The sequence below is a fragment of the Dermacentor albipictus genome, chromosome 2, assembly GCF_038994185.2.
Source record: "Dermacentor albipictus isolate Rhodes 1998 colony chromosome 2, USDA_Dalb.pri_finalv2, whole genome shotgun sequence".
Lineage (NCBI taxonomy): Eukaryota > Metazoa > Arthropoda > Arachnida > Ixodida > Ixodidae > Dermacentor > Dermacentor albipictus.
The window spans coordinates 144,908,324-144,935,630 of NC_091822.1; the positions used below are offsets into that span (position 1 = coordinate 144,908,324).

General features: G+C 46.7%; 3 protein-coding genes across 12 annotated transcripts in view; 1 reads left to right on the plus strand and 2 right to left on the minus strand.

Annotated features, from left to right (window-relative positions):
* LOC135904678 (uncharacterized) overlaps positions 1–8,355 on the minus strand; it is a 21,568-nt gene extending 13,213 nt beyond the window's left edge. The window contains exon 1 of one of the 2 annotated variants that reach the window (XM_065435583.2): positions 8,280–8,355. In XM_065435583.2, the coding sequence (XP_065291655.2) occupies positions 8,280–8,331 (52 nt within the window). In that variant the 5' untranslated portion in view covers positions 8,332–8,355. The remainder of the gene's footprint in view (positions 1–8,279) is intronic. The other variant, XM_065435585.2, reaches the window with a different exon arrangement.
* LOC135904681 (uncharacterized) lies at positions 454–10,370 on the plus strand. Of its 6 annotated transcripts, XM_070534061.1 has the most exons (7): positions 454–517; positions 967–1,043; positions 4,023–4,084; positions 4,203–4,319; positions 9,025–9,051; positions 10,090–10,164; positions 10,231–10,370. In XM_070534061.1, exons 2-7 carry the CDS (start codon positions 1,004–1,006, stop codon positions 10,249–10,251), a joined length of 342 nt encoding a protein of 113 aa, XP_070390162.1. In that variant the 5' UTR covers positions 454–517; positions 967–1,003; the 3' UTR covers positions 10,252–10,370. The 6 variants fall into 6 exon arrangements, 5 of the variants coding, with proteins under 5 accessions (XP_070390162.1, XP_065291662.1, XP_065291663.1 ...); XR_010565181.1 differs by lacking the exon at positions 454–517 and having other exon boundaries at positions 575–1,043; positions 9,987–10,164; XM_065435590.1 differs by lacking the exon at positions 454–517 and having other exon boundaries at positions 575–1,043; positions 4,023–4,069.
* caz (FUS RNA binding protein cabeza) overlaps positions 10,369–27,307 on the minus strand; it is a 22,382-nt gene continuing 5,443 nt past the window's right edge. Inside the window, exons 4-12 of one of the 4 annotated variants that reach the window (XM_065435587.2) lie at positions 26,772–26,928; positions 24,550–25,170; positions 23,883–23,928; positions 22,905–22,945; positions 17,077–17,180; positions 15,310–15,439; positions 12,592–12,805; positions 12,137–12,442; positions 10,369–10,711 (exon numbers count right to left, since the gene is read on the minus strand). In XM_065435587.2, the coding sequence (XP_065291659.1) occupies positions 10,675–10,711; positions 12,137–12,442; positions 12,592–12,805; positions 15,310–15,439; positions 17,077–17,180; positions 22,905–22,945; positions 23,883–23,928; positions 24,550–25,170; positions 26,772–26,928 (1,656 nt within the window). In that variant the 3' untranslated portion in view covers positions 10,369–10,674. Of the gene's footprint in view, positions 10,712–12,136; positions 12,443–12,591; positions 12,806–15,309; positions 15,440–17,076; positions 17,181–22,904; positions 22,946–23,882; positions 23,929–24,549; positions 25,171–26,771; positions 26,932–27,307 lie in introns of all 4 variants that reach the window. The other 3 variants (XM_065435586.2, XM_070534060.1, XM_070534059.1) reach the window with 3 other exon arrangements.

Genomic DNA, 27,307 nt, shown 5'->3' on the forward strand with positions numbered 1-27,307 from the left:
ATGGAAAAAAAAGAAAAGAAAAAGAACGCCCGTGTGTTGGGTGCACGTTAAAGAACCGTAGGTGGTCGAAATTAATCCGGAGTCCGCCCCCCCCCCCCCCCCTTACGGTGTGCCTCGTGTACTCAGATCGTGGTTTTGGCAAGTAAAACCGCAGAATGTAATTTATTATACCAAACCCCTGCCCTCAGCTAGAGCGCCACATTCCGTGAGCCACTGCCGCGGGATATGTTGACACACTTGTTGTCAGACTCCTGCGAAAACGCTCGTCACGATCGGATTATAAGCACATACTCGCGATCGACTAAATGCGCGCGCATTCTTTCCATTGCGATTATGCCTGGGCAAACACACGGGCGTCGCATGCAAGGAGCAAGGTGAAAAACTTTACAGTAACATTACATTTCATCCGCTCGCAATCCGGGTCCTCATACAAGCGACGCTCGATATAAAATAGCCAACGCCTATACACTCTTCTGTCTATCTGCCGTCAATCGGTATTCCTCCCCGTGTGGCTCGGGTAAGCTTTATTTGCCAGCGCTAATTATCTTTTCACCTTCCCGCGGTCTCCTCGCTTCCAATGCAAACGAAATTATGGGTTGAACCATATACGTGAGCACTCATTCAATTAGGTCTCCGGCATCCAAGCGACCGAGGGTTCCAGTGGCTCAGCTTGCGCCTGCGTCAACACGCAGCTATACTCGCAGTTATGTCAGCCGCAGCTGCACAGTCGCAGGCCTTCGACTCATTAGCCATTTAGAGCGGCGCAGATGAGGAGTCGGCCGGGGTAGAGGAGTTGTCCCTCGCTTTACATGAACTTTTTTTCACTGCATCGGTTTGACCGCCAGGGACGCTCCAGACTCCTTGCTATAGTCGGTCTGTCCAGGACGGGGCAGTCGTGGCTACTCTGCATCAGAGTATACAAATACACACTCGACGCGTATCCCGCATCTCGAGGGATATGTGCAGGACATCCGGACTTCTCCGCTGGTCGCTTCTCCTGTGGATGCTTAAAGACGACGCCGCTTTGGCCTACAAGTGCTCAGGTGAGTGCAGCGCGGTCACGTGTACATATGCCGGAAATTTGCTCGGTAGCATGCGATATTGGGGGCGAGGACTTACGGAGTCGCCATCTGTCGGAAGCGCCTCCCTTACGTAGTATGAGGGATCACGCGACGCGCTCCTCATAGGTTTGGCTTACGGCGCTCAGCTCTCCTGAACATTTCTGTTAATACTTTCAAAACGAGGGAAGTTTCTTACTGTCTAAATAATAATCTTGGGTAAACTGAGAGCACAGAATCGTTTACAGACGTTACCTCTTTACCGAATACGCACAGTGAAGGCGCCACTGCGCGCGGACGCCGCGATGGAGTCTCCCGAACCGGCTTATTGCGTGAAAGGTAGCCAGACGCTGAGAGCAAACTATGTGGCACATGTTCTTATAGTGGGCTGTATAACCGAATGGAGCATTACAGAATGAAGCCTCAATGCAGCGATCGCACGGGTCCGCAGCGACCGACTGCGCGTCCGCATGCATATCCGCGCACAATGTTTTGCTTTCACTGTGAGCGCGTTCTCGCACCGTGCCGCGAGCTTTAGGCCGCAGAATGCGAGTATTTGAAAGTACACAAGCAAATATTGCGTGGACGCTATAAGGGCTGTACAAAAATAATTTCGTTATTGAGACTTCGACGCCTACGGCGACTCGATGTGCCGTCGCGACGATTCAATCTTCCTTTTTTTTCTAAATAATAATATAAATAATAACATGTAATATATAAATATATATATTTATAATATAATATAATATAATATAAAATAATATTATAGATAATTATATTATATATTAATATTAATTTAATAATATTATATATTTATATTATAAATATTATATTTGTTTATGCTACACCGTTCACAAGGTCAGCATTGCTGCACATAAGTGTAACTTTGTTTTGCCTACTATTTTCGTTCTCCTGACTTATAGAGGTTTAAGATATCTCGTAACCACCATGTGAACCATGTGAATCGGTAGCCGTAGGTATAAGCTCTTGCTAAATAAACGGCGACGATTCCCTGGTATTTTGGTCGATTTTCCGGCATTGGAGCTCACTGATACCGTCTTCGAACGTCGCTTTTTATGCTAAACGCGGAGAATCTTCCTAACTGAAAGAATCGCGAAATGTCAGACAAAGCTGGGACGCAACACCGTGTCTGTTTTCACATGTTCACTGTGATTTACATTGCGTTCGGCTTCAATCATGCCCGACCACTTAACACTACAGGCTTGCCCAATGTCACATGGCTGCAAAATGCCACATGCCACATTTTGATGCAATGGACTGCGTTAGCGCTCCGCAGCGACCACTTAACTTCCAGATCCTGTGGCCAGCGTAGCGTGCCACCGACCACACAGGATAGGCTGTATACGCTGGCAAACACAGAATTTTTTTTTTACGGCGCAGAGACGGCAGCACAGGCCCAGTGCTGCAGATCGTCGTCAAAAAAGGATAGAAAAGCTCTAATGAGTACGTCGTATATCACCAACCAAAATGTCTTCACAAGGTATCTATGTCGTATACACGCGCATGACGCACTGGTCTCCATAGGTGATCCACACTATCAACATGTTTCCGACGGCCCGTCAGGCGGCGACTATGCTCGATCTCGTGATGAAAAGCGTTACTAGAATACTTTGCACGCTTAGTACAAGATTACAGACTCGAGAGATTTTATTAACTCGAGAAGGACAAGTCTATACCGACAGCATCAAGCATCCTTCAGGCAACGAGCGCGCGCGGCGCGACAGCGGAGTCCCCGAGCTTACGTCACACGCGAGAGGGCGCCACTCCAACGTCTCGGGACCACTGCGCGGTAAAAGATGATGATGTGACAGACGACAGCTCGCGAGGCATCAGCAGAATTTCACCGCTGTTATGTTGCCTATCAATTCAATTCAAGTTTATTGCATACATTAGCACGACTTCATTTCAGTTACTGCGCTGTTGGAGCGCTCGCTTCCCGCGTTAATTTTAACGAAATACCGCTTATAACGAACTGTGTTTCCTGTCCCGATGAGCTTGTTATAATGAGGATTTGCTGCATACGACGATGACTGTATTTTAGCTTATTTCGGCCGCGGAATGCGGTAAGACCACAAAAATACACGTATTTAAGGCAATTCATTTTTTTCTTTTCGCATTCCTATATATAAGGAAATGGATTTAGCGTACTGCTTCCATCGCATGGGAGCTGTCAATTCTCACTGAGCTCGACCTGCTGCAGGCACGGGAGCTCGAAGAACCGTGACTGAAGCGAGGAGAATGTTTGATGAAATGGTAGAGAGATTGGCAACACTCTGCATTGACCGCCTTGCAGGAACCGCACATGAGAATGCGGCAGGCTCAATTATAATACCATTTTCGAGGAAAGACGCTGCGACTTTGCGTTCATATTGTCGCGTGGATTTAACAGCGTTCTGTTTGGCGCGATGCGTATAGGGACTTCTTTAAAATATCGACCCATCTTGCAAGTTCAACACACCTCGAGCCCTAAGTACAGACTATATACCTTGCATGCCTTCATCGCATCAGGTTCAATGCGGCATACACCAAATACATTAAATGCAAACTTTAGTCATTAGACTCGCCGGTGTCTTCAGTGTACAATGTTCCTAAGGATTTGCAGTATATGCTTCATATGACTGCAGTCGATATTGATCAGACAGAAAATCTATGAAACTGCGGAACATCCATGGCGCGTGGTGAAATACTGCGTGCGCATTGCGCGCAACGAAAGCGCTTCTAACATTTTTGAGAATAACTGACCTTAAAGAGACTTTATGGACAGTTTGATGTGCGCCTGTCTATAGATGTTCGTGCCGTTTGAGTGCTTCTCACGCCATTTATGTTTCATCCAACAAATGGAGTTGCATGCCAGGCTGTCAGACAGGCAAACACATCAGAATTGACTGGATCACGCTAGAGGGCGCTCTTGTACACACCTATCTGTGCCAATGTCATTTTCAGAAGTCTCTGACACGGTGTTCGACCGGGCTTCGGAATGTGTCCTGAAGGTGATGCACCCAGCCGTGAGTGTAGTTTTTCGTGCATGAGCTTGTGTTACGATAAAACATGCGCTCCCCGCGTATATACTACGAACTATAGTATACATGTGCCCTCTTTTTCGCCCCGCCGCTTGTATCACAGATGCTAGAGGCGTTCGGGAAGAGCCAACCCTCTGCGATCACCGCTTCTGGGACGCCGGACCTTCAGCGAGTCAAGGAAGCGTGGAACAAAAGCTGCACTGCTCAAGCCAACAGCATTGTACGTGCTTGAGCGCATCGCTGTTATTTCCGAGCGCGCGCTAAGAAAAGTGACACGGCTCGGTGTGCCGCTTCGCGACGTGTTTCCTAAGAGTAAGAACACTTATGTTTCATTCATTTAGTTGTCGATTTGATGTATCTAAATGCACGGAAACGTAGAAATCATTTTTTCTCGATAACAATTGCATCTATGTTTATGAGGTTTGTTGCATTCAAAAGAAGTAGAAAATTCACCGATGATTACGATACTCACTAATGCGAATTTTAGGCGCACCTGTTTAGGTGTTTTGAATTCGGTATATATTGTGGCAAGGAATTTGATTCTGAACGACAGGGTCCTCTCGGCGACGGTGCTGAGCGTCTGCTCGGGCAGCTATAGTTTAGCAGCTGCAGCAGACGATCGAAGCACTTCCACCGGTCGCCACGCAACCGGTGGAAGTGGCTGACACTATTTGCATTATGATTATATTGTCACGTGGTAGTGACTGTGAATAACGACACATTGTCCAAACTGTAACAAATTTAACTCTTTATTGGGCAAACTTATGCCCAGCAAAGTAAGTGACACTCAAGCCCAACAATAGCGGCGAGCAGAGTCGGCGATCGTCGGAAATCCGATCTACGGGCCAAGCGCGTCGGCTTTTCTACATGACTCCTCGAAAGTTCCTATAATATCTGGTGCCCGCGCGGCTTCCAGGAAGTACTAAACAATTCGCGTCGTGCATTAAATCAGATTGCAAAAAAAAATCAAACCATGACAATCGAAACAAGCGCGAACGATACCGAACTAAGCAAACCAAACAAGCGCGAGCGAGAGCTCACGCGTGCATACGATAGCACGAAACGAGCGTTCGGGCAGGTCCGCATGAACCAGTTTCCCCGCGCGCACATCACTGAAGGGGCCTCTCTCATTGGTCTCTGCCGTTCGCGACTCGCGTCTTTCATTGCCCGCTCCGCGGTCGCTCTTTCATTTTTCGCTGTGCTCGCTAGCTCAGTTGCGCCGACGCTCACAGTTTTGCCCGAAAGGCGAAACATCGATTGCGATAGCAGATTAGCAGACAGCTATACGAAGTAAAGATAGTAGTTTTATCCGCCGTATAAACTTGTAAACATCTACCTACTAACTAAATTAACAAGCATTGTGTCACACGCGCGCCAGCGAACATGAACATATCTGACTGGATGACCGCGCACACTCGCTGTCGAAACGCTGGAGGGAGAAACCGCGGCAGCAGCAGCGAGCGAATTTACCTTCGTTCTGCCTCTCGCTTCAATGCGAACTAGGAGCGCACACGAAGCCCTCGGTGCGCCTAGACTCTGTACTCATCGCAGGTCGCTTTCAAGATAAGGCACAGGCGGCCGCGCTCAGCCGCGCCACACGCAGCGGCCGCCGGAGTAGGACGTCCTCCCTCCCCTTCCCCGTTTAAGGGTGTAAATTATTTACATGTAGAACGCTATTTCCTTAAAAGTGAATACGGGTGTAAATTATTTACATGTAGAACGCTAAGCAAAGGACGAGTACACAAAGTGACAGATGACGACAAGCGCTTGTCGGGCGTCGCCCGTGAGCTCTCACGTAAGCGAGTGGAGGGAGGATGGAGAAAAGGAGTAGGGAGGGGGCACACTGTCGCTCGTTAGCTCACTCAATCGTCACGAAAATGCGAGGGAAAGGGCACGTGCTCTCCGGCTAATCTCGGGCAAGGGATTGACGGGGAAGAACCGGGGGGAGCACAAGTTCAGGTGTTATCTGCTTAATCGCTCGCTCCTTCGTCGCACGTCTCGCTGGCAGCACGGCGGTGGCCAGTCCACCATGGACTATGCGGCGGACAAAATTCGACAGCGAATTCTCGCCCATGAAGTACATGCAACGCAGACGCAGGCGATCGTACCATCGAACGCTGACGGCGTTGACGCCGACATAACTTGGATACATGAAGTAGACGCTATGGTTGCCCCCCTCTAGCCACCATATAGACGCGCTCGCTCTCCATGGCTGCCACGGAGGAAGTAAGGGAAAGCGAGGGAAGGCTCCGAGGGTAAGGGTGCGTTCTCGGGCAATCGAGCTGCGGGCATGGGCGGCGAGGGAAACTGTCGCTCGCTTATTCAGGCTATGCATTGGCTCTCACCGCGTCGATGGTTTCTGCATAATTTCTTGAAACTTGCGGATTTTTGTTAAAGTATGCGGATCCCACGCACTGTGGAAATTGATATAAGCAAATCTTTCTGTCCTGTTTGCTTTGATTGACAGTAACTAGCGGTGATGTCGACAGCGAATCTTTAATGTATTCAGCGTTTAGACCAATACAAAAGTGCCCAGTAAATTTTAAACGTTACCTTGCATGCACCACTGCTCTGTGCCTGTGTAGTACACCGAACACACAGGGAGACGTGCTTGTTTGAGGCGTTGTTGTGCGCCATTGTTTATAATATCTGTGAGGATTGAGCCTTGTCATTGCCTCACATGGCACATCTCATGGTGGCAGAAGCGTTTAATCGTAGCAGAAGCAACTTTAGTTGAACTATGGAGCTGTAGGTGTCGAAACCATAATTAGAATATTTAAATTATGGGGTTTTACGTGCCAAAACCACTTTCTGATTATGAGGCACGCCGTAGTGGAGGACTCCGGAAATTTTGACCACCTGGGGTTCTTTAACGTGCACCTAAATCCAAGTACACGGGTGCTTTCGCATTTCGCCCCCATCGAAATGCGGCCGCCGTGGCCGGGATTCGATCCCGCGACCTCGTGCTCAGCAGCCCAACACCATAGTCACTGAGCAACCACGGCGGGTATAATTAGAATATGAGGCACGTCATGGTGACGGATTTCGGATTAATTTTGAGGCGCTAGTGTTCTTTAATGTGCACCAAAATATAACTGTACTAGCGTTTTTGTATTTTGCTCCCGTCGAACTGCGGCTGCCGCGGTCGGGATTGAAGCTGCGACCTCGAGCAATGCCATAGCCCCAAAGCTACCGCGGCAGGCACAGAAGTGTTGATTTGAGGTGCGACCACTTCCGAAGTGCGTCCTCTTCCGCCTACACCCCATGGTGCTTTTTGCGACTGCACATCGTGCATCAGTTGTCAAATTTGCATGATGCTTACGTAGAGATGTACCGTGGCGTACTTTCAGTTTGCCCGCAACTGCTATCGTGTTTCCTTGCTTTCCATGCCACCTTTTCTCTCGCGACTCACCCCACTCCCGCATGGGAACTGCGAGCGAAGAGTGGCAAGGCTGTCATTCGGTTCTCTCCCCCTTCTCTCCTTTCTCCTCCCTCTGGTATTGCACGTTAGTAGCAAGGTAAGCGCTGCAGCTCCTCTGATGCTTTTGCGGGGGGTCGCGGACAGCTGTTGGCAAGGCTGTCACTCGGTTCTATCCCATTCTCCGCCTGCTCTCCTTTCTCCTCCCTCTGGTCTTGCACGTTAGTAGAAAGGTAAGCGCTGCAGCTTCTCTGATGCTTTTGCGGGGGGTCGCGGACAGCTGTCAACAGGCTAATGTGCCGGCGCCCAGGCAGCTCCAGAGGGCATTCATTGTGCTCATGCAACGCGATGGAAAGGTTCAAACGAGTTTCTCGCGTCGCCTTTCCTCTCTTCCACGCTCCTTCCAGACAGCCACAGCAGCAACAGTGGAAGATGAAGAGGCAAAGAAATAAAAATTCTGCTCTCACTAGAATTTCTCTCAAATGAGTTTTTTTATCAAAAGCATTTCTGCGTTTTACATCTATTTCAATAGCAAAATCAAAGTTAGGCCTGAGCTAATGCTTTCTCCTAACGTCGCCCTCAGTACCCCTTAAACTAGCCCCGTCAGAAATTTTATTTTATACAGTTGCGAGCACCATCCAAGGAATGTTCTACCACAAGGATAATTTTAAAAGGCCTAGTAACAACCGGGATAGACGCAAATGAACTACGGGAAGCACATGGTGCCACAGGGCGAAGTACCCGACCCACAGCAGAGCTCACCTTCGATGGCAACTTCGCTTGACCTGCGCATCACGGGCGTCCCCGTATTCATCTGCCACAGGCTACTCGTACGCTGTCCGGCGGGATGAGTGACGTAGTAGGCGATACCTATGACGCCAGCTTTCGAAACAAATAAAATTTTCTCATTTAAACGTTAACGAAAAGTTCGATCCGTTTTGCATGTGCTATCTAGTAAGTACGTGCTGATATTACGATCCCAAGATTATGAAATGCGCGACATGGGCCATCCCTCGGCACGCAATGCGCAGGCACGAGGCTATGCCACGCTACACTGTGGACCATGGGAGTTATTGTGCAAGTGTCAACGTAGTGGTCGCGTCCATTTCGCCTGCTGCTGAAGTGCTGTTTAGCTGGGGGCGCCTGTCTCCTGTGTACTCAAGCCCAGCCAATCAGAACTTCAGCAGCAGACAAAATGGACGTGTCCGCTAGGTGGACACATACAGAATAGCTCCCAGTAGCAAATCACTGTTCTTTGGGTGATAGCACAAACCAATAGCTTTTTGACATCTAGTTACCTTTAACCAGGGCCATAAAGCACAAGGATTGTTGGTTTGTGGCTTAGTGTCCGTGTGGTGACTAGTGTTTTTATCCAGATGATCTCAATGGCTTCGCAATATTCCGTGAGGGCTAAAAATAATAGAACTTAGCCAACTGGCATTATCCATTTCATTACATTTCAAATAACCTACAAACATCTGAAAAAAATATATATGTTGCATTTCAGACTGAACTACTGGTGCCAAGTCAAGCTGTAAGTACACTGCAACAAACAGGCAAAACCAATTTTAAAGGGGACCATGCCACCAAATTCTTTAGCTTGAATAATGCACCGCATTGTAAACCGCAAGCACCTCGCAGCAAGCTGGGAAAATTTCAGTGTGTCTGCTGTAGTAGAAATTCTGTATTGGAATTCTATGGGGAATCGGTGCTGGTCAGGAGGCACGACGGCAACTTGATTGTGCTGCCGATACGTGGACACCATCCGATAGGGAGCCCGCAAAAATAGTACGACATTCTGGACGATAAGACGTGTGCCTGTGGAAACGTTTGCTTTGGCTTTATGCGTCTAGCCAAGCTCTGACCATACCATGCATTCTAGTGTGCCAGTTCCCAGTCAGGCTGGACACATGTACCTCAATAAGTTATGCAAAATAGAAGTGAGGCGTGCAGACAGGACACAAGAGTAGAGAAGTGAACACGAACGCCGTGTTGTCCACTTCTATTTTGCATAATGAATCCTTACCAACTCGCTCAGTTTCTGTCGTTCTATACCTCAATACGACAGCTCAAATTAATGCAAAATCGCAGCATGTGTTACTGATTTCACTACTCATTTCTACGATGCACTAGGTGGTGCGTTAAGGTGGTGCTCTTTGCATGAAAAGTTTCAGCACTGGTTGTACATAATGTAGTTGAACCAAACAGCAGTCTAGAAACATTGAAGGGCAACTTAAAGTACATTTTGCACTAAGAATGTGCAGTTGCTGCATGTACATATTGGCCAACGTTAAAACAGTGCATGAAGGTGGTCTCTGTCTCCAGTCGAGAGTTTCAGAATTGCTTGCCCTTGCTGTTTTATGTACAGATTGTGGCAATGTTATCGCTGAAGTTTTTTTTCTTTGAATTCTAGTTACAAGTTAGCACAGCTTTTGATACAGTTGTGCATATATCCCAACTTGTGTCCAGGATGAATACTTCACATAACTGCTGCTGCAGCCATGAACAAATGGGCAATTGGTTGGAATACTAGTAACATTTCAATCCTTCCCAACCCCTCCCATTTTTTGAGGATGAAGATAAAGCCAGGTTGACATTCATGGTCGAAACCTGCCTCAACAGCACCATTTTCACTACTCAGTTCGAGGCAAGTTACTATCTGCTGTGCAATGCATTCAAGAAATGCTACATACTAAGAAAAGTTTCATTGCAGGTGTCAGCAGCAGCCAAGTGACGGGAAGCTCAACACAGCTATGTCCAGAAATGGATCATGTGCAGGAAGATTGACATTACCCCTGGAGTCAAGAAAGAGTCCGAGATTTTGGCAAGCTATAAAAAGAAAATACCAGTGTAATGAACAAAAGAGCTTTATTTGGGTGCACACAAGAGTTACACTATACACACAATGTAAGGTGATAAGCAGGTGCATAAAAAAAAAAGAAACGCAATATGGAATGGAGCACCACATCAGTACATGAGACTGTCACTTGAAAGTACATATGTCTTGACATGAAAGATGGCAGAACTAAAACAGTTTTCTTCATGAGCACGTACTGTGAGGTCGATGAACAGGATGAAGGGATAGATACAGGTCAACAAACATGGAGCAACAAATGCAGCCAACAGAGGGTCAACACCACTTCACAGGCCACTTTCCCTAGTAAGGTCGCGCTCTTCTGTCACCTCTGTCTCCGCTGGAAGGAAGAAAATAAAAATGAACCATTTATATGTAAGCATGCTAAATGCACTTGAGAAGTGCCACTACTTTTTCTCATGACACACTGACTACTAAAATGTTGCCATTGGCCCCAACATGCCTTACAATAAACCGATGCCTTTAAGGCACCGAACAACTATGGACTACTAAAGATGCTGTCACATGAGTCTCTCAATGCCCACTAACTCAACAGCAAAGGTTTGTGTGGTGTCGAGCAACACTGCTCTGCATAACATGCTTTTTCGAACAGCATCACCTGACACCACAAACCGCAGTCAATGCACTTTATTCAGCAATATTGAATTTGCTAGCCAGTTTGCAATGAACTTTCTTATTTTCAACGTCCATAAACAGTTCTTGCGGTAAAAGGAAGGAAAAGAAAAAAGAAAAGCCACCATCACTTCACTCAATTGAGCTGCGGCGCTATGTGTCAGTGTGGCCGCACTGCCATTGCAGGGCTCTACCACCAGCACCACGCCGCGTGCATTTTCCTTCCAGTATGGCTGGGGCTTAACCCATTGTTCATAGGTCACTGGAATATTATTTAAGCTAGTACACGGGAGTATAAAGATACCAGTTTTAGAAATACGAGTAAAAGCCCACTTCTGGTTTCACAAGAAATCGGAATAACCGTATGAAAATAAATTGCTCCTGCAAAATGTTGACTGGGAAAAGAAAAAATGTATTATCCTGAAAGAAGTATAGTGCAGAATCGTATCAACAAGATGTCACCGTATTTGGTTTCATAATTTAAGCAAGTTCATTCAGGAGCTATGCTCTTGGAAAACATGACACAAACAGGAAACAAGTGTGCAGACTCAACAGCGCAGACAAATAGGATAATTGTGAGCAAAATTTAAACAAGTGCAATTGAATTCATTGCTAAATAAACATGACAATGCGACTGCTGTTTTCGTTGCCCATCTGATAATACAGTACTTGAATATTTTTACAATATTGGGTAAGCATAAATTAATAATGTCTTACTTCATGAGGAGCTAACTTACATAGGGAACATACCGAGTCATGTTGCACATGCAACATGACTGCATACATCCATTTTAACTTGAATTTACCTAAACTCGAGGGCATACTTGAATGCAGTAGGTATAAGATCTCAGCTAAAGGAGCAAATAATGGAAGTCTGCAATATGACCAGGCAATTTTTGGTTACACTTGAATTTTAAACTTGGTGCACCAAACAGCCTCTCAAATTGATGAAATGCATGCGCTGATGCCAGGCTACATGTCACTGCACTTCACAATTGAAGGCCACTTAGAAGCACCCACCCACAGATGTCATTTGCCAAGCTAGCTTGAAATTTCCAAATGACAAATGACAAACGCTAAGAGCAGCAGCTCTGAACATCGTTCCTGAACGCAACATCTGCATGGCACTCACCCGGGTCCACCTCGCATGGGTCCGCCGCGACCAGGGCCCCCACGACCCGGTCCGAAGCCACCACCACGGCCACCCATTGGTGGGCCTCCTCCACCCATGGGTGGTCCACCACCTCGTCCACCCATGGGTGGTCCTCCTCCACGACCACCCCGGTCACCACCACGACCTCCACGTGGCCCACCCCTCATGCCACCCCGCATTCCTGGTGGCCCATTATCGGGACCTCCAGGCCCGCCAGGACCATCGCGTGGGGCTGAACATCGGTTGCACTGAACACGCCATGAAAAATTGTTGTTGCCACATGCCCTGCAAGGAGACAGGGAGAAAAAGAAGACTGTGTTAGGCCTTGTAGATGTGGCTTGACATTCTGGGAAGACGCTGCTTCACTGAAACTGTTATAAGAGTGAGCGTTGGCCTCGTGTACATTTACAGCTGCAACAAGCACCACCACTTACGGGTTTGGGCATTTCCAGTCTCCGTCACGGCCGCCCATTCCACTATCAGGACCACCTCCACGACCTCCTCCACCACCGCCTCCGCCGCCTCGGGGGCCACCTCGTCCACCACGGGGCCCTCCACGGCCACCCATTCCACCACCAAATCCACCGCCAAACGGAGTCTTGCGCTGGGCTAGCTCGACATTGATCTTGCCACCCATGAACTCTTTGCCTGCACAACACAGAAGTGCCCATCAGGTGTCACACAGTACAGTAAAACCTCGTTAAACCGTACCCGCTTAAACAGTAGTTTCGGTTTAAAAGTAGTAAAGTCAATTCCCCGACTCAGCGGCCTTTGAACATAATGTATTTTGTATCTGCATTAACCATAACAGCTTATTGCGTACGCATCGGTTAAAACGTAGCGTTTCCACTTTTCGTCGCGCAAACATGGCGGTGCGTCGTCTCCATCGGGCGGCCCGGCAGAACAACAAGCCTCAGAGATCGGTACAACGGCCTCCAAGCGCCCTGTGCGTTTGCATGTGAAGCCGCATCAGCATCAACATCAACATCATTTCGACGCTGCATGGACGCCACACCAAAGAGCGTTGTGGCATCGTGCAAGCGAGGACTCGCGTCATGTCAAAGCTAGGATAAAAAAGACGCCGGGTGCTCAGCATAGAAGAAAAATTTGATCGTCCGTGCTACCGAACGTGACACGAAGAAGTCGGCGCTGGCCTGCGACATGGATCTGCTGTTGACTACAGTGTGTGGCATTTGGAATGCGAAGTTGCTCGGCAGCGCTGCTGTGACCGCGAAGAGATGTCGGCTATGAGGTTCGACTTTTCACCATCGTTGCCGCTGTTGTTGCCGAAGTGTCAACTAGCGACAGTGATGAGGACGACACGGAAAGCGACAGCACGGGCTATTCAGGCCCGACAGTGGCAGAAGCTGCGCGTTACGTCAGCCTCGTGAATGCGATCGTCGCAAGAACAGGGGCGCGATAACGTAACTATTCCAAACGAAAAGTTTTCCGAACTCCGGCACCCGGCAATGAAAAAGGCGCCACGGGACTTATGCAGCACTACTGCACGCGTGCACGGAGAATACGTAACGCCAACGAGGAATCTGTCGTGCCGTGTGAGTGTTTGCCGAGAAGAGGGGGGGCTGGCTGAGAAGCTGGCACGCAGCTTCAGTAAGTTTGAGGCCGCTGTCGTCGTGCTAGGCCGCCGCGACATCAAACGAAAATAACACTTACGTCCCGCGAAGTGAATAAATACTGCATGTTTTTTCCCCTTTCATCGCACTCTGAGTTCCGTTATCGACAGGTAAGTGGGCGATCTCATGCTATTTCGCTTAAACAGTACTACCGTTTAGTACGTACTTTTTCCGAGCTCCGGCCGACTAAGGTTTAACGAGGTTTCACTGTACTATTCTTGGATGAGTGAAACTTGTCCTTAGCACAGCGAGTTAAATAGAATCTCATGGCATAGATGTAGTTCCATGTCAAAAAGCTATCAAGCTCTCTTTAAAAAGGGAAAGATGGGAGCGGGGGAACCAGCAGGAAAATAACGTAAGGAAGGTACGTGCAAAAAAATAACTGAAGCAAGCACTGAGTGGACTAAGGCCTGTCAATATGGCAACAACTAAAGAGACCATTTACAATGCTCTAGGCATGCGAAAAATCTGGTTAATCCCCGAGTACAGTCGCCGACCGTTTATTCGGACCTCACGGGGACTGCGGAAATGTCCGAATAAACAGGTGTCCGAAAAAATAGATTAAGAGAAAAAAAAAAATTTTTTCCCTTATTTCCACGCACTTATTCGGGCTCGGTAGTAGGCTTGAAGAAATCGTGAAAGCGCCGTTGCACGCTGCTCCGTTTACGCGCATCAGATAAGCCTGAATCCCGGAGAGGGTCGTACGGCCACTATAAGCGGCTGAAAGCACAGTCACTGCTTGTGCACACTCCGCATGCGACGGCAGCGTAGCACATGGAGCGTTATCTTCCGACTCGGAGTCATCGTCCAGCGGGGCAGTAGAAACCTGACGAATGATCTCGCCGTCGTCGAGTTCTGCGCATGTCAGTACAGCAGTGTCAGCCCCTGTGAAACTGTCAAACGAGACGGTGTCCGGAATCGCAATGCAACCACTGTGCAGGTCTCGGCAGAACATTTTCCGCTTGCCGGCATTCCCCAGCGCAGTCTGCGCGGGCACTGTCGGCACCATTAGACACTTGACGCGATGTTTCTGCACGCCGCGCACCGGTCAGAGTCGGTGCATGGTGCTCTCGATCGAGTTGGCTCAAGGAGTGTCTGAAAAATCAGACGAGAGGTTGCAAGATGTCCGAACTTTCGGCAGTTGTTATACATTAGTGCCTATGGGGAGAATGGCGGTGCCGCGAAGCTGACCGAATAATCAGGCATGTCCGAATTTTCGCAGCCCGGAAAATCAGTCAGCGACTGTATATGCCCTCAAAATGACTACTTTAGAAGTTGGTGTTTCACCCAGCAAGAGTGTTTTTGAGATTATTCACTTCACTACAGCTTGTAAAAATGATAGAGCATACAAATAAAACTGGCATGTGGCACTGCAGCCTAAAGAATGCTTACCAGAAGGCACTGTCCTTGCAACGAGTAATACGAAATGTGCAACAATGACACGAAGCAAAGACATCAAGATTGCAGAGGAAAAAGGGGAGGGTTGGAGAAAGAAAAGGAAAAAAAAGACATGCTTACCATGAAACCACGTGATGGCTGAACCAGCAGTTGGAGGATCATCATAAGTGATGGTCGCCTCTCCCTTGCCTTTGCCCGTGATCTTGTCCTTGTAGATCCAGATCTTGTTCTTCCCAGTTTTCTTATCAATCTGTCAAATGATGAAGGTGACTAAAGTGAGCACTAACAAGTTGCAGATCAACGTGCAGTACCATCAAGGGCCAAATCCATCTGTGTCATGCAGGTGCATTGTGAATACATCGGTCTGTTCTTCATGCCTGATATAATGTTCACACAACTGAACTTTATGGCTAGGATCCCCAACTTTTAGCATGTCACCCTGCCACTACAAAATGTGCCTTGTGCCAGTGTTATGATAATAATGAACACCCAAGTCATTCAATCTGTCAAGTGTTCCTGCATGTTCACATTGAGCTGCTTTAGGAGCCTTGTTAGACAAAACTGTGGGCACCAATGTACTTAGTTTCTAGTTTACTCCTATGCCATACAAACTAGGTTAATACCGTATTTACTCGCATAATGATCGCACTCGCGTAATGATCGCACCCCTAAATTTTGTCGTCAAAATTCGATTTTTTTTATTTCCCGCGTAATGATCGCACCCCGAACTTGCCGCAGCGATACGTCGTGTGCTAAGTCTAGCGAATAATGATCGCGCTTACCACCTGTCGAATGCTACGCAAACGACTCTAAGACAAGCCAAGCGGCCTGCACGCACTAAACATTCTTAAGTAGATGCCTCATTTCATTACTTTCGTCACTTTCCGCACTTCCATGACAAAATGAGGTACAACCAAACTTGCCTTTATTATGGGTTGCCTTTATAATGGCTGACGTCAACAAAAACAATAAAGGCGCATTTCGATTCTTTTCATCTGCTTTTGCACTCGTGAGCACGCAACAAATCGCGCGCGGCAATGACAGTAGCCACGTTTACTCTGATACGTTAAAAGTGTACCCTATTCATACGCCGACGCTTGTAACACAGCTAAGATATTCGCCCACCCTTAGCGGAAACGTGCCGTATTAGGATAGTAGTGAAGACATGCCGCAGTTTCCGCAGCATGCCCGTCATGTGTTTCTATGTCACTGGCAGCTAAGCGCGCCCACCTGTTTCTGTCCCCTCAAAGTGGACATGGCTACGTTATTGCCGCAAACTTGCCGATATTGACGGTAATATTCATCACTGATACGGAAGAAACTGTTTCAATGCACGTAATGTACTCACGAGAAGAAAAAAAAAAAAAAATCGCGTTTGGCGCGTTCGGCTTGCTCCGCCAGCCGCCATTTTTGGTTTGGTGTCCCGCACCCGTTATCTTGCATCCCGCAGCAAACGCGGGACGGGAAAAAAAAAAAAAAAAAAAAAAAAATTTTTTCGCGGAAAATTTAACCCGCGTAATGATCGCACCCCTGAATTTGCGTCACTTTTTCTGACAAAAAAAGTGCGATCATTATGCGAGTAAATACGGTAAATGCTTTAGATTTCAAACTAGGGGAGAAATTTAAAAACGAGCTGCTTAGATGTGTACAGAATTATGAATATACTTTCAGGCTGTCTTTGTGCAAATACGTTGGCACTGTTATGTAAAGTGCAACACCAAAAATTTGAAGTATTTTTTTATTTATGCCTTTGTCACTCAATAAATGTACCTGAAACTCGCAGAGTTAAGTCTGTGGCTTCTTCAGGATACCACTACCTTTACTGAAAAATAGAAAAAAGACAGCCTACAAGAGGGGAGGGGACAGAAAGAAAAAGTAAAACCACACCTTGATCAGTCCAATGGCACCAAAATGCTCAGCCAGCTGAATCTCGCCAACATCCTCTGGCAAGTTGGAAACAAATATGGTGTCTGCCATCTCCTCGGAAGGTCCTACAAAACCAGGGCACACTGGTTTAGCAATATTGGCCTCCACAGCATTAAAGTGACAAGTCCATAGGCACACACGCAGCACAACTTCTGAAACTACAGGAGCCTGAGCTACGCCACGGTGCTGCTAGGAAGACCTCTAATTTAAAGTTTCGTCGGGACTTCAACACAGGAACTTTTAAAGCAAAGTTACACAGATGATTTTCCTTGAGCAGATGGTTGCGTTTCGCATCTTTGGGCTCCAACACCGATTGTTCGTAAACAACCTTAGCACCAAGAATAAAAGCGAAAAGGAATATTTCTTACTATTCAGTGCTGCCATTATGACAGATTCGTAAATCCATTGCATTCGCCTTTTTTTTTCTTTGTTTGCCACAGTGCGTGAAACTGGTATACGAAATTTCTACATACACAACGGTGTGCAGCAGTTGATAGATTGGATTGGATCTCCTCAGATGACAAGCGTCTCAAGCACCTGACCAAAGGCTAACACTAAACTGAAGCCTTCCGCTTGCATCAATTTGTGCTGAAAGTATGCCCATCAATGAACTTTAGTTCCTTGATGACCCTGGATGCTCCACAAATACAGCTTTAGTGAAAGCATGACAAGAGATTTAGGGTCCTGGTGCATAGCTGCTAACGGACAGACAATTAGAACAGTGCTTAGCAAAAACCATTCATGTGACTGCTAAAAGCATATTTTGCAAGCTTTGTCTTGTGCACTTGCAGTCATTCGTGTTAAATGCAGCGTTTTGAGAAAGCGTTGAATGCCCTATTGACATTGCACATCATAAATGAGTTGATTTTACAGATATAAGGACCTTGCGACAGTGGAGAAACTGGGCACAGCATTTTCAGAGGTACATTGATGGTCCCAGCATTGTCTTATGAACGCTTGACCCAAAAATGTGGCTTGTTCACATACTATCAGGCGTAACCTTGTTGAGGTCAACTGCAAATTTGTGAACTAGATTCTCGCACAGACCTTGACCTATGCATGCAGCATCCTACATGTAGACCACCTCTCTTGGCTTGGAAATGTGGCCAACTTTAAAGCAAAGATGTTCTGCTTCAAGTTATGGTAAAACGCTGTTGCAGTTGTTAGCACATTTACTTATATTGACAGGTATGACCATCCATTGGCAATGGCCATGCAGATGAAAGACCATTCCGTGTGCAGAGCAACATTCCTGCAACCAACTAGAACATAACAGTGAAAACTATACCATGCCACTAAAAAATTCAGCTTGATCTCTCTGGAAGTTATTTTTCTTCAGTTTACTTTGGGAAGGCAGAAGTGTACTCTTGTGAATATGCATGTGCAGCTGTCTAAGCCATAATTCCGAACCACAGCCCTACATGCAAGAGACAAGGCCGATGACCTGCATAGTACAGACCGATTCGTGGGTAACCTTTTGCCGAGGGTAGTCCGAGGAATGCTTCTTCACAGCACTTCATTGAGATCATTAAAAACAAGGCCACAAAGCACTCACTTTTAACAAAGTCGTCAGTTTTTATTATTAATGAAAGGTTACCAACACACCAAATCACCAAACCGGTCTATTCGAGCATCAGCCGTGTCCTACACTCAAGGCATAGCAAATCAGCATTGCAGAAGATAGACAGCAATTACTTATTTCAAATTTAAATGCCTATTTAAATGAAATCATTTAGACTTCATTATTTGTTTATGCTTGTATAAGTAAATTCTACATGGCACCTTTAATTAGAGAAATAAGATCAATGGTGTCAGACCCCCTTCGTAATGACATTCTCTCAAGTGTTATAATGTGACAAAAGGAAAATAAAGCATTTGCACGAATATAATGAGGATTTTTAATTTCTAGACTCTCAAGTCAGGAAAAATTCATGTATTCAGAGCTGTGATCTAAATGTTATGTGCACTCCTACCAAACAATCAATTTAATTTAATTCTGCAGATCTGCATGCCAGAATGACATTTTATGAGGCATGCTGTAGTGGGGGACCGGATTAATTATGACCACCTGGAGGTCTTTGGAGGTCTTAATGTGCACCCATGCACAGCACAGGAGCATTTTTTGCATTCCACCCTCCTTGGAATGTCGCTGCAATTGAACCCACGTATTCCGCAGGTACATTCCGTACACTCATTTTGGAGAAGACTCAGACACTAGGTGAGAACTTTATGAAGGAGCAAACTTCTTGATGGCAGGAAACGAAGGTCTACAAGTAGCAAGTGCAACAAAGGGCAATGAAGGACGCATAGGTCTAAAGGCCTGGTCCACTACAGAAACTGTCCACATCACTACTCCAGTGCATGATGTGTTATAGAACAGCATGAGCACAGGTGGATCAGCCTTACTGATAAGCCCGAGGGTTTTGTTCCATGAAGACACAGCTGGATTAGCATGTTAGTTCACATTATACTAACATTATACCTTTATTTCTGGGTAATTTAGTGTTTCTTATACATTATTACGTTATATTCGTGCAAATCCTGAATGTCAACTAAGCCCAGACAGTGAAGCTGGACCTTGCAAAGATTGTAATTACGGGCAGTACATGCAATCTTCTATGCCCTCAGAATTAAAATAAAATGAAATTCGTGAAACGAATCGCAGCACACATGGGAGAGGAGTTGCACTTTATGTCTGCACAGTTTAACATGCAATGCTTCCCTGAATTAAAATGTTCTGTCCTGCCTCTGCTTTTTTCTGTCTGTGAAATTGAAATGCGTGCAATACTCAAAAAGTAGCAACTCCTCCCCAAGACGTACAAATAAAGAACCCATGCAAGTACCCTGAACGCACCATGGTGCGGCAAAAACATTATGTATGGATGACCATACCGTAAAGGGGGGCAAAAAAATTGTGTTGCAAGACACCTCAAGACTGGTTTGCTGGACTATTCACACTGAATGTTATGCACTCCTTATACAGCACATTGGCGCTGCCTTGTTTCCAAGTTATCTGTTCTGACAGCACGCACATTCACGACAAAAACCAAACCTTCGATCTGGAACGAGGTTAGCCACACATAAGCCAAACAATTTGGTGCTACCACAATTCATTTGGCTTGCACAAATTCTTGCCACAGTCACTTGTAACATCTAAACCAGCTCTGACACGCCAGAGTTTACACCATTAAATATAATTAGGCAGGCTTCTGCGTTTAAAAAACCTGCAATAAGTGGTATGGATTCAATGATTGCATGTGTGAGAAGTCCTGAGTATCAGCATAAGGCACATCCAACTTTTGCTAGTGTATACACCATTTTGAAGACATCACTTGGCAGGGTTTGTTGCAATGCTCCCAGGCCATCAACTGTTTGAATAAGGCAGGAGTTGCTAGTACAGTTCCTAAGTGAACTTGCACACACCACAGCAGAGGTAATGCGAAAAGCAGTGTTGCCAGCCTAAGCTGAATGTTGCTTCCGTGATGCCCCAGCCAGCTCCTTGGTGCAATCTCCCAACACAAGGTGGCAACTCTATTGCTGCGAGGAGTAGGTGACGTGTGTGCTCCCTACTGAAGAGCACTGAGGATTTCAGCAGACATCAAGCATGACCTTGTTTTGATAAAAGGAGGTGTACAGCTTCCCTATCAGGGAAGAAATGCTCAGTAGCAACATACTGCATGCCTTTCGCTTTATATCCAATACCAAACCAAGCTTGCGAAGCGCTTTGCCGTCTGCACAGTTTTCTAGTAGCAGCTTAGCACACTGTTGTGGTTCAGCTGAGAAGCCAAAAGAGTGATCGCAGACCTTAGCACACACAGCATGTCCTTCAGGCAAGCTCCCCACAGACTGAATGCTTGAAGGTTCGATTTGGTGCCTAAGCAGCTTATATGTATAAGCGGCCTATACAATTGTGCTAGGCAATGTACTAGAAAGGGAAGCAGACACTGACAGAATGTCAAACCAATGACTAGCTTTCAACTGGATCTATTCACAACACCAAGCCTGTACCACTCCCATGTTACGCTATTGCTACAAATTAACATAAAGGTGCCCACACAAGGCAGCTATCGAGTGCATGAAAGCAGTGTCGCGCCCCATTTCATGTTTTATTACCTTAATTTCAGTGTCACTGATCTACCTGCACTTTCTCCACTCCTATGCACGCAGTAACACAAAGTTGGCGCGCTCCGAGGTGTCTCTGCTAGCAGCTGTACACATTTAGAAGCACATTTTCTCCTCTCTGGGTTTTTGTTAGAGGCCGTGGAATGCACCTGTCTGTGGGCTTGTTACACTGCGCAGATGGAAGGAGTGGCTCCTGGACACTGTACACCGCTATGGCAGTGATCCTCCATTACTGACACACAAGGCCATCCCTCCATATTTCTGCCATCTGTCATGTTTACAAAAGGTTTCTTTTTCTTTAATTCTTGTCTCCCACTATCTTCACTAAGACAAGGCCTCCTTTGCAGCGACAGGAGTGCCCCTTGTCTGTGTACTTTCTTCAGGATGGCTCAGCCCTCTGTCACATCTCTCATCAGTTGCTTTCTCTGCTTTGCCTGGCAGGGTTCGAATAAATGAAGGCGCTCCTTCCTTTGAGTGTGGTCATGTGATTGCTGTGAGATGGCTGCTCACACGATGCTTTAAACTTGATGGGGCAGTGGCTCTCCGGACCCTGAATACAAGCCAAGCTCAGATCATGATGGCTTGTTGACCAAGAGGAAACCAACCGTGTCACACTCTGACCCTGACACCGTGAAAACACTGAAAAAAATAGTGATTTTGACACCACTTCGCTTTTTATTCCTTTTGTCCAATAGGAATGCGAGGACCACAGCAAGAGCATTTGTATTACGCGTGTCGTTTCTTTCCCCTTCGGCATAACCAATAATAAATCACTGTTCATTTTATATTATCCAAGAAAATAAATAAACGACACTTAAAGGCTTAAGAAGTCACAGAAGATGTTTTTAGTATGGATATGCTACTATATATATATATTCCTTGTCAGCCAGCATGAAAGTTTCCTTGTACGATAACGGAAGCACCCTGCCAGGTGTCAAAGCATAAATATGTACATGAAACAGCCAATACAACAAATACAGGTTTCTTGACCAGTCCATACACAAGATGCACGACATTGTGCTTTATCATTGACCCCATTTTTGCGCCTCACTTGCAGCTGCGCTGCTTTGTTTCACAAGGAATGTAAAACAAACCTAGGGAAAATAAGAAAAAACCTTTTGTTTGCACCTTTGAGCCTGCTTGCCCAGGACGAGCAGAAAGAGCTTGAGGGCATTGAATCTGCACAACTTTATGCTGGCATGAACCAAGCAATGCCCACCAGTGATGCTTTTAACAGCTTGCCCAGCTGCATGTCGCCCTAACTAGGAGCACAGCAGCATGTAGGCAATGATGAAGCCATCTGGCACCAGGACAACTAGTTAACATCGTACACACCATATGTAACTAGTTGAAGCACCCAGCACAAATGCTTTGAAAATTTGAACCAGTCTTGACTATGTCTTGCAACACTGACCATAACTTCATAAGCAAGAACAAAGTGCAGTAGTAGCTGCACCAAGGCTTTCGAAAACAAGAGTAGTGCAACCGACAAGTATTAAAAGGAAAATAAAAGTGGCTTATCACCACAGAGGAAAAAATGAAAATATTTCGCTTTTGGGGAGCTTCTACAAGTCCTCAAGCACAGATAAACAGCGTACGCTAGGTAATATGCACGTATAGGTAGATAGAGATAAACTCAAAGCAACACCATGAGGTGAAGCTGTTACCTTTGTTGTAACTTCCCCTGCCACCGGGACCACCTTGATTACTAGAGTGTGAAGCAGACATCGATTTGTTAGGCCTCCCTCCTTGTGACTCTCACGGGCAGGGAGTTTGCACCCCCTGGCATCTCCTGCTCTCATTATGCAATGGGTCCCCGCCTCGGACCATCCTGGCCAAGCCAGGAGGTCCATCGAGGCGGGGGCCAGGGAAGAGAACAGTGACACACCCTGCAACGCCCAAGAGCAAAACCAGCGCGCGCCCGTACAGCGAGCCCCGTGTTACAACCCCAGCCGTTGTTAGGAACCAGAGGGCACCGAAAATGACCCGCAGCGTGAACCTTATATTAGGCAAATGGTGCTACTGTAACATATGACCAGGTGCCCACTACAATACACGAGTTAGGTTTCTGGATGACAACAGAACGCTGCGCACTTAACGCCGCACGTTAAACCACCATGTTGCAAAACCTCATTTTGCACACTTTGCATTAGGCAAACCATGGTTTCCTTAAACACCCTCTGTCAGCATGTCTAAAGCAGCATGGCCAATTAGGCCTCTTGTAAGCTGCACACACACACACACAAACAGCCAACATGGACATCTTTAAAAGCCCGCTGTGTCATTCATGCAGGCAAACCCAACACAGTCAAACCTCTAGCATTGTCACTTTGAAGAGACGTATGTACGGTATGTCAAGGCAACAATGGCTGTATCTGCCGTTCGCTTTGGCACCCTTTAAGTGAACCTCGCGATTTCGTGTGCGACAGGACCCATCTTAATGTGGCAAGCACCCCTGCACTCCACATGCACGTTTCACTACACATTTTACCATCATTACTCTTACGTAAACAAGCAATGAAAGTAGGCAATGATTCTGTCACAAGTTTACAGAATTAATGCATTGCGCATTTCTGCAAGTTACAAGCAGTTGTGAACCACTGATGAGTGTTACACCAAGTTGTAAATGTAGCATGAACACGTACTTGAAGCCACCTCTTCCTCCTCGATCGCCATACATGCCTGGCCCACCTGCAAGAGGGCATAAAGATAAAAGCACAATTTAGAGCTTCAGCTAACACAGTCACAAGACAGTTGTAGAGGTGTGCGAATAATCTGAATTTTATTGCTGACCACAGACGCAGTTATTTTTGTACATGGCCACAACACCGAACAGCACAAAAACAAGAAAAAGAAAATGCTTAATATACACAGTATGGTCTAAAATCATGAGAAGAAATAACACAAAAAGGATTTTCCCACACTTAGCAAGAAGACATTGCTCTAATAAACCTTTCACATTAGTTACTGGTCTACATAAGAACGATAAAAACCTACTGAGCAGGCAGCAACACAAGCTACCAGATCAAAGCCCACAGGGATGGAGCCAATGCACATTTATAGACAGCCATGACAATTACAAGTGGTCGCACGCAAAGCAATGTAGTACTAGCAAGAGTCTAACATTAACTAAACTAAGCGAACCTTTTTAATTTGCCAGATCTCTACAGAGCAGATACACAAAGCAAAGTGAACAACGTTAAGCAGGGCAAGGTGCACAAAAGATCTGGCAATCGAAACATCTATTGTACATATGTAACAGGCTTGGGGTGCAGGCAGGCAGCAGGTCAAGCATCCTGTGAGCACACCCACCTTGGCCACCGCCATATCCACCGGGACCCCCATATCCTCCTGGCGGTGGTCCCCCGTAGCCGCCGCCACCTCCTGCGCCACCTCCTCCAGAGGGCGGCCCAGGTGGACCTCCATGGGGTCCAGCCATGCCCCCTGGGGGCCCTCCTCCACCCCGTCCATAATCCCCACTCCCATAGCTACTGGGGGGCCCTGATGGTGCACCTGGCTGAGGGGGCTGGGGGGGACCACCCTGGCCCCCAAAAGCACCACCTGGCTGTGGCGGTCCACCGATTTGTCCCGGAGGCCCCTGGGCCTGCCCATAGGGGGCACCACCTGCCGCAGCACCATAGCTAGAGCCATAAGGTGTTGCACCGGCGCCTCCATACTGGTGCGAGCCCGGTTGTTGAGGCTGCTGGGGTGTTGGCTGGGGTGTCGGCTGTGGGGCACCGTATCCGGCTGCAGCTCCGTATGCGCCCTGGGCTGCTGGCTGTGGTGCTGCGTAGCCCGCTGCAGGAGCTGGTTGTGCTTGCGCCCCATAGCCCGTGGTGGCACTGGGAGGGTACGCAGCCGTGCTGCTGGCGGCAGCCGGAGGAGGGGCCGGAGCTGGCTGAGCTCCGTACCCTCCATATGTCGCACTTTGGCCTGCACAGGGGACAGCCCCATTGCCGCTCAGTGCCCAGAGCTTCCCTTCTATCACACTTGGGAGAGATGGAACACACCATGCCGTCTGTAGGTGGGGCACACACCACACACTTGCCAGGTATGCAGAAATAACCTCACTTGAACTAACCAGCACGCTGCTGGCAAAGACTGCCGCTGCATGTCAAGCGCTACATTTACCAGATCACAGCAAGGAACAGTGCTGTAATTTCATTTTCATTTATTTGTTAGAGACATACAGCTGTCTCAGGTGCTGCAGCAAAAGGCAGTATTCTTGCTTGACAAAGGCTGCAGCACCCAAAACATGTTGACACTCTGCAGCAAACAGCACAAGTGACAATGACAATGAACACAGCAGGGCAGCCTCTTGTACAAAGACATCTTTTTGTACTGCACTTGGCTCACCCAAATATGGACAGTGTCCTCCGGAGAAGCACTACAGTGCTCTGCAACTTGCAGCACATTTTATGGGACACAATTACAGAGTAAAACCTCATTATAGTGAAATTCAAGGGGAGGCCACAATTACTTCATTGTAACCATTATTGCACATACTGCACTATGAATATTTATGGGTATTACAAGGGGTATTTCACTTTATTCGTTACATCCATTACTTGGTTATAACAAGGTTTGATTGTATTCATAAATAAAAGTGCCAATACCTGTTGCAAACATAACTGTAGAAGGAAAATGATATCTTAGGAAGGTGGGAAGATAACATACGGGCAATGCACCTTTTCAAAATATTCGCACACCTCTAAACAAGAACAGCACATACCTACACAGATGTAACAAATTTCAGCACTTCAAGCAAGCTTTTCACATGGATGCTACAGACCACACAGTTTGCATGTGCTTCACATACCTCGCCCATCTTGCACAACATAAAGATAACAAATTACACAAAAATTATATTCTAGAAAAGTGTATAACAGCTGCGTCTTATCAGTACTCACGTAGGGGCAGAAATGTGGAGGCTTAGGAAAAGGGTTCTACTTAAATTGAGGGCAACGCAACAAGCTATGGAAAGAAGAATGATGGGTGTAACGTTAAGGGATAAGAAAAGAGCAGATTTGGTGAGGGAACGTGAGTTAATGACACCTTAGTTGAAATCAAGAAAAAGAAATGGGCATGTGCAGGACATGTAATGAGGAGGGAAGATAACCGATGGTCATTAAGAGTTACGGACTGGATTCCAAGGGAAGGGAAGCGTAGCTGGGGACGGCAGAAAGTTAGGTGGGCGGATGAGATTAAGAAATTTGCAGGGACAACATGGCCACAATTAGTACATGACCGGGTTGTTGGAGAAGTATGGGAGAGGCCTTTGCCCTACAGTGGGCATAACCAGACTGATGATGATGATATTTTAGCAACCACTTGATTTGGGTGAGTGCACTGGAGTAAAACAGCGCTCATCCTGTTGCGTTTGTTTTTTATTACCGTTCTCCTCTTCTTTGCACTGCTTTGCTTAACTCCAAGTTATATTCTATTCTTGGCAACTTTGAAGTGCCACCACTATAAAGTTTTCGCTGTCGCAAAAGTGCAAAGGAAGTAACGAAAAGCAAAGTACCCACTCTCACCCTGTGAATAAGAGTTGGGCTGTTGGTAGCTACTGTACGACTGGCTTTGCTGCCCATATTGGTCTTGGCCATAGGTTGTTGCAGCTGGTGTGGAAGTCACATTAGAAGCGGCACCCCACATGGGCTGTTGCTGAGGCTGTTGGGCTGCTGGCTGCTGCTGCTGAAACGAAGGCAGAAGCACTTCAAGCTGCCTTGCACTGTTTAGCAAACAGTATTAGACAAGTTTTTTTTCGCAAGCTGTATGTAGTCATAGATCGAGCAGCGTCTTGTTTGTTTTAAATGATCAATTTAAAACAACTCTAAGGAGAAAAATTGTTTTATTAGTAAATTACCTTTCCACAATTAACCCAAAAGCCCACTTTGAAGCTCCTGCACTAGCTCTTCACGACGCCACAGATATTGACAGCATCTGCTCATGCCTCGTTCATTGCTTGTAGGTAAAATTTGACTGTAGTGCATTCTGAAGGACCTGAAGACTCAGCTTTGCATTTCCAAAATTCTTACTGCATAACAATGACAGGTTTCGTCGCAAAGTA

What these genes read in the sequence shown, in the direction of transcription:
- LOC135904681 (XM_065435589.2), top strand. Translation starts at nt 959, where the DNA reads ATGTGCAGGACATCCGGACTTCTCCGCTGGTCGCTTCTCCTGTGGATG. An exon ending in TGAAGGTGATGCACCCAGCC is followed by an intron (nt 4,085 to 4,202) that starts GTGAGTGTAGTT and finishes CTTGTATCACAG; the next exon opens with ATGCTAGAGGCGTTCGGGAA. An exon ending in TTTTCACTACTCAGTTCGAG is followed by an intron (nt 10,165 to 10,230) that starts GCAAGTTACTAT and finishes GTTTCATTGCAG; the next exon opens with GTGTCAGCAGCAGCCAAGTG.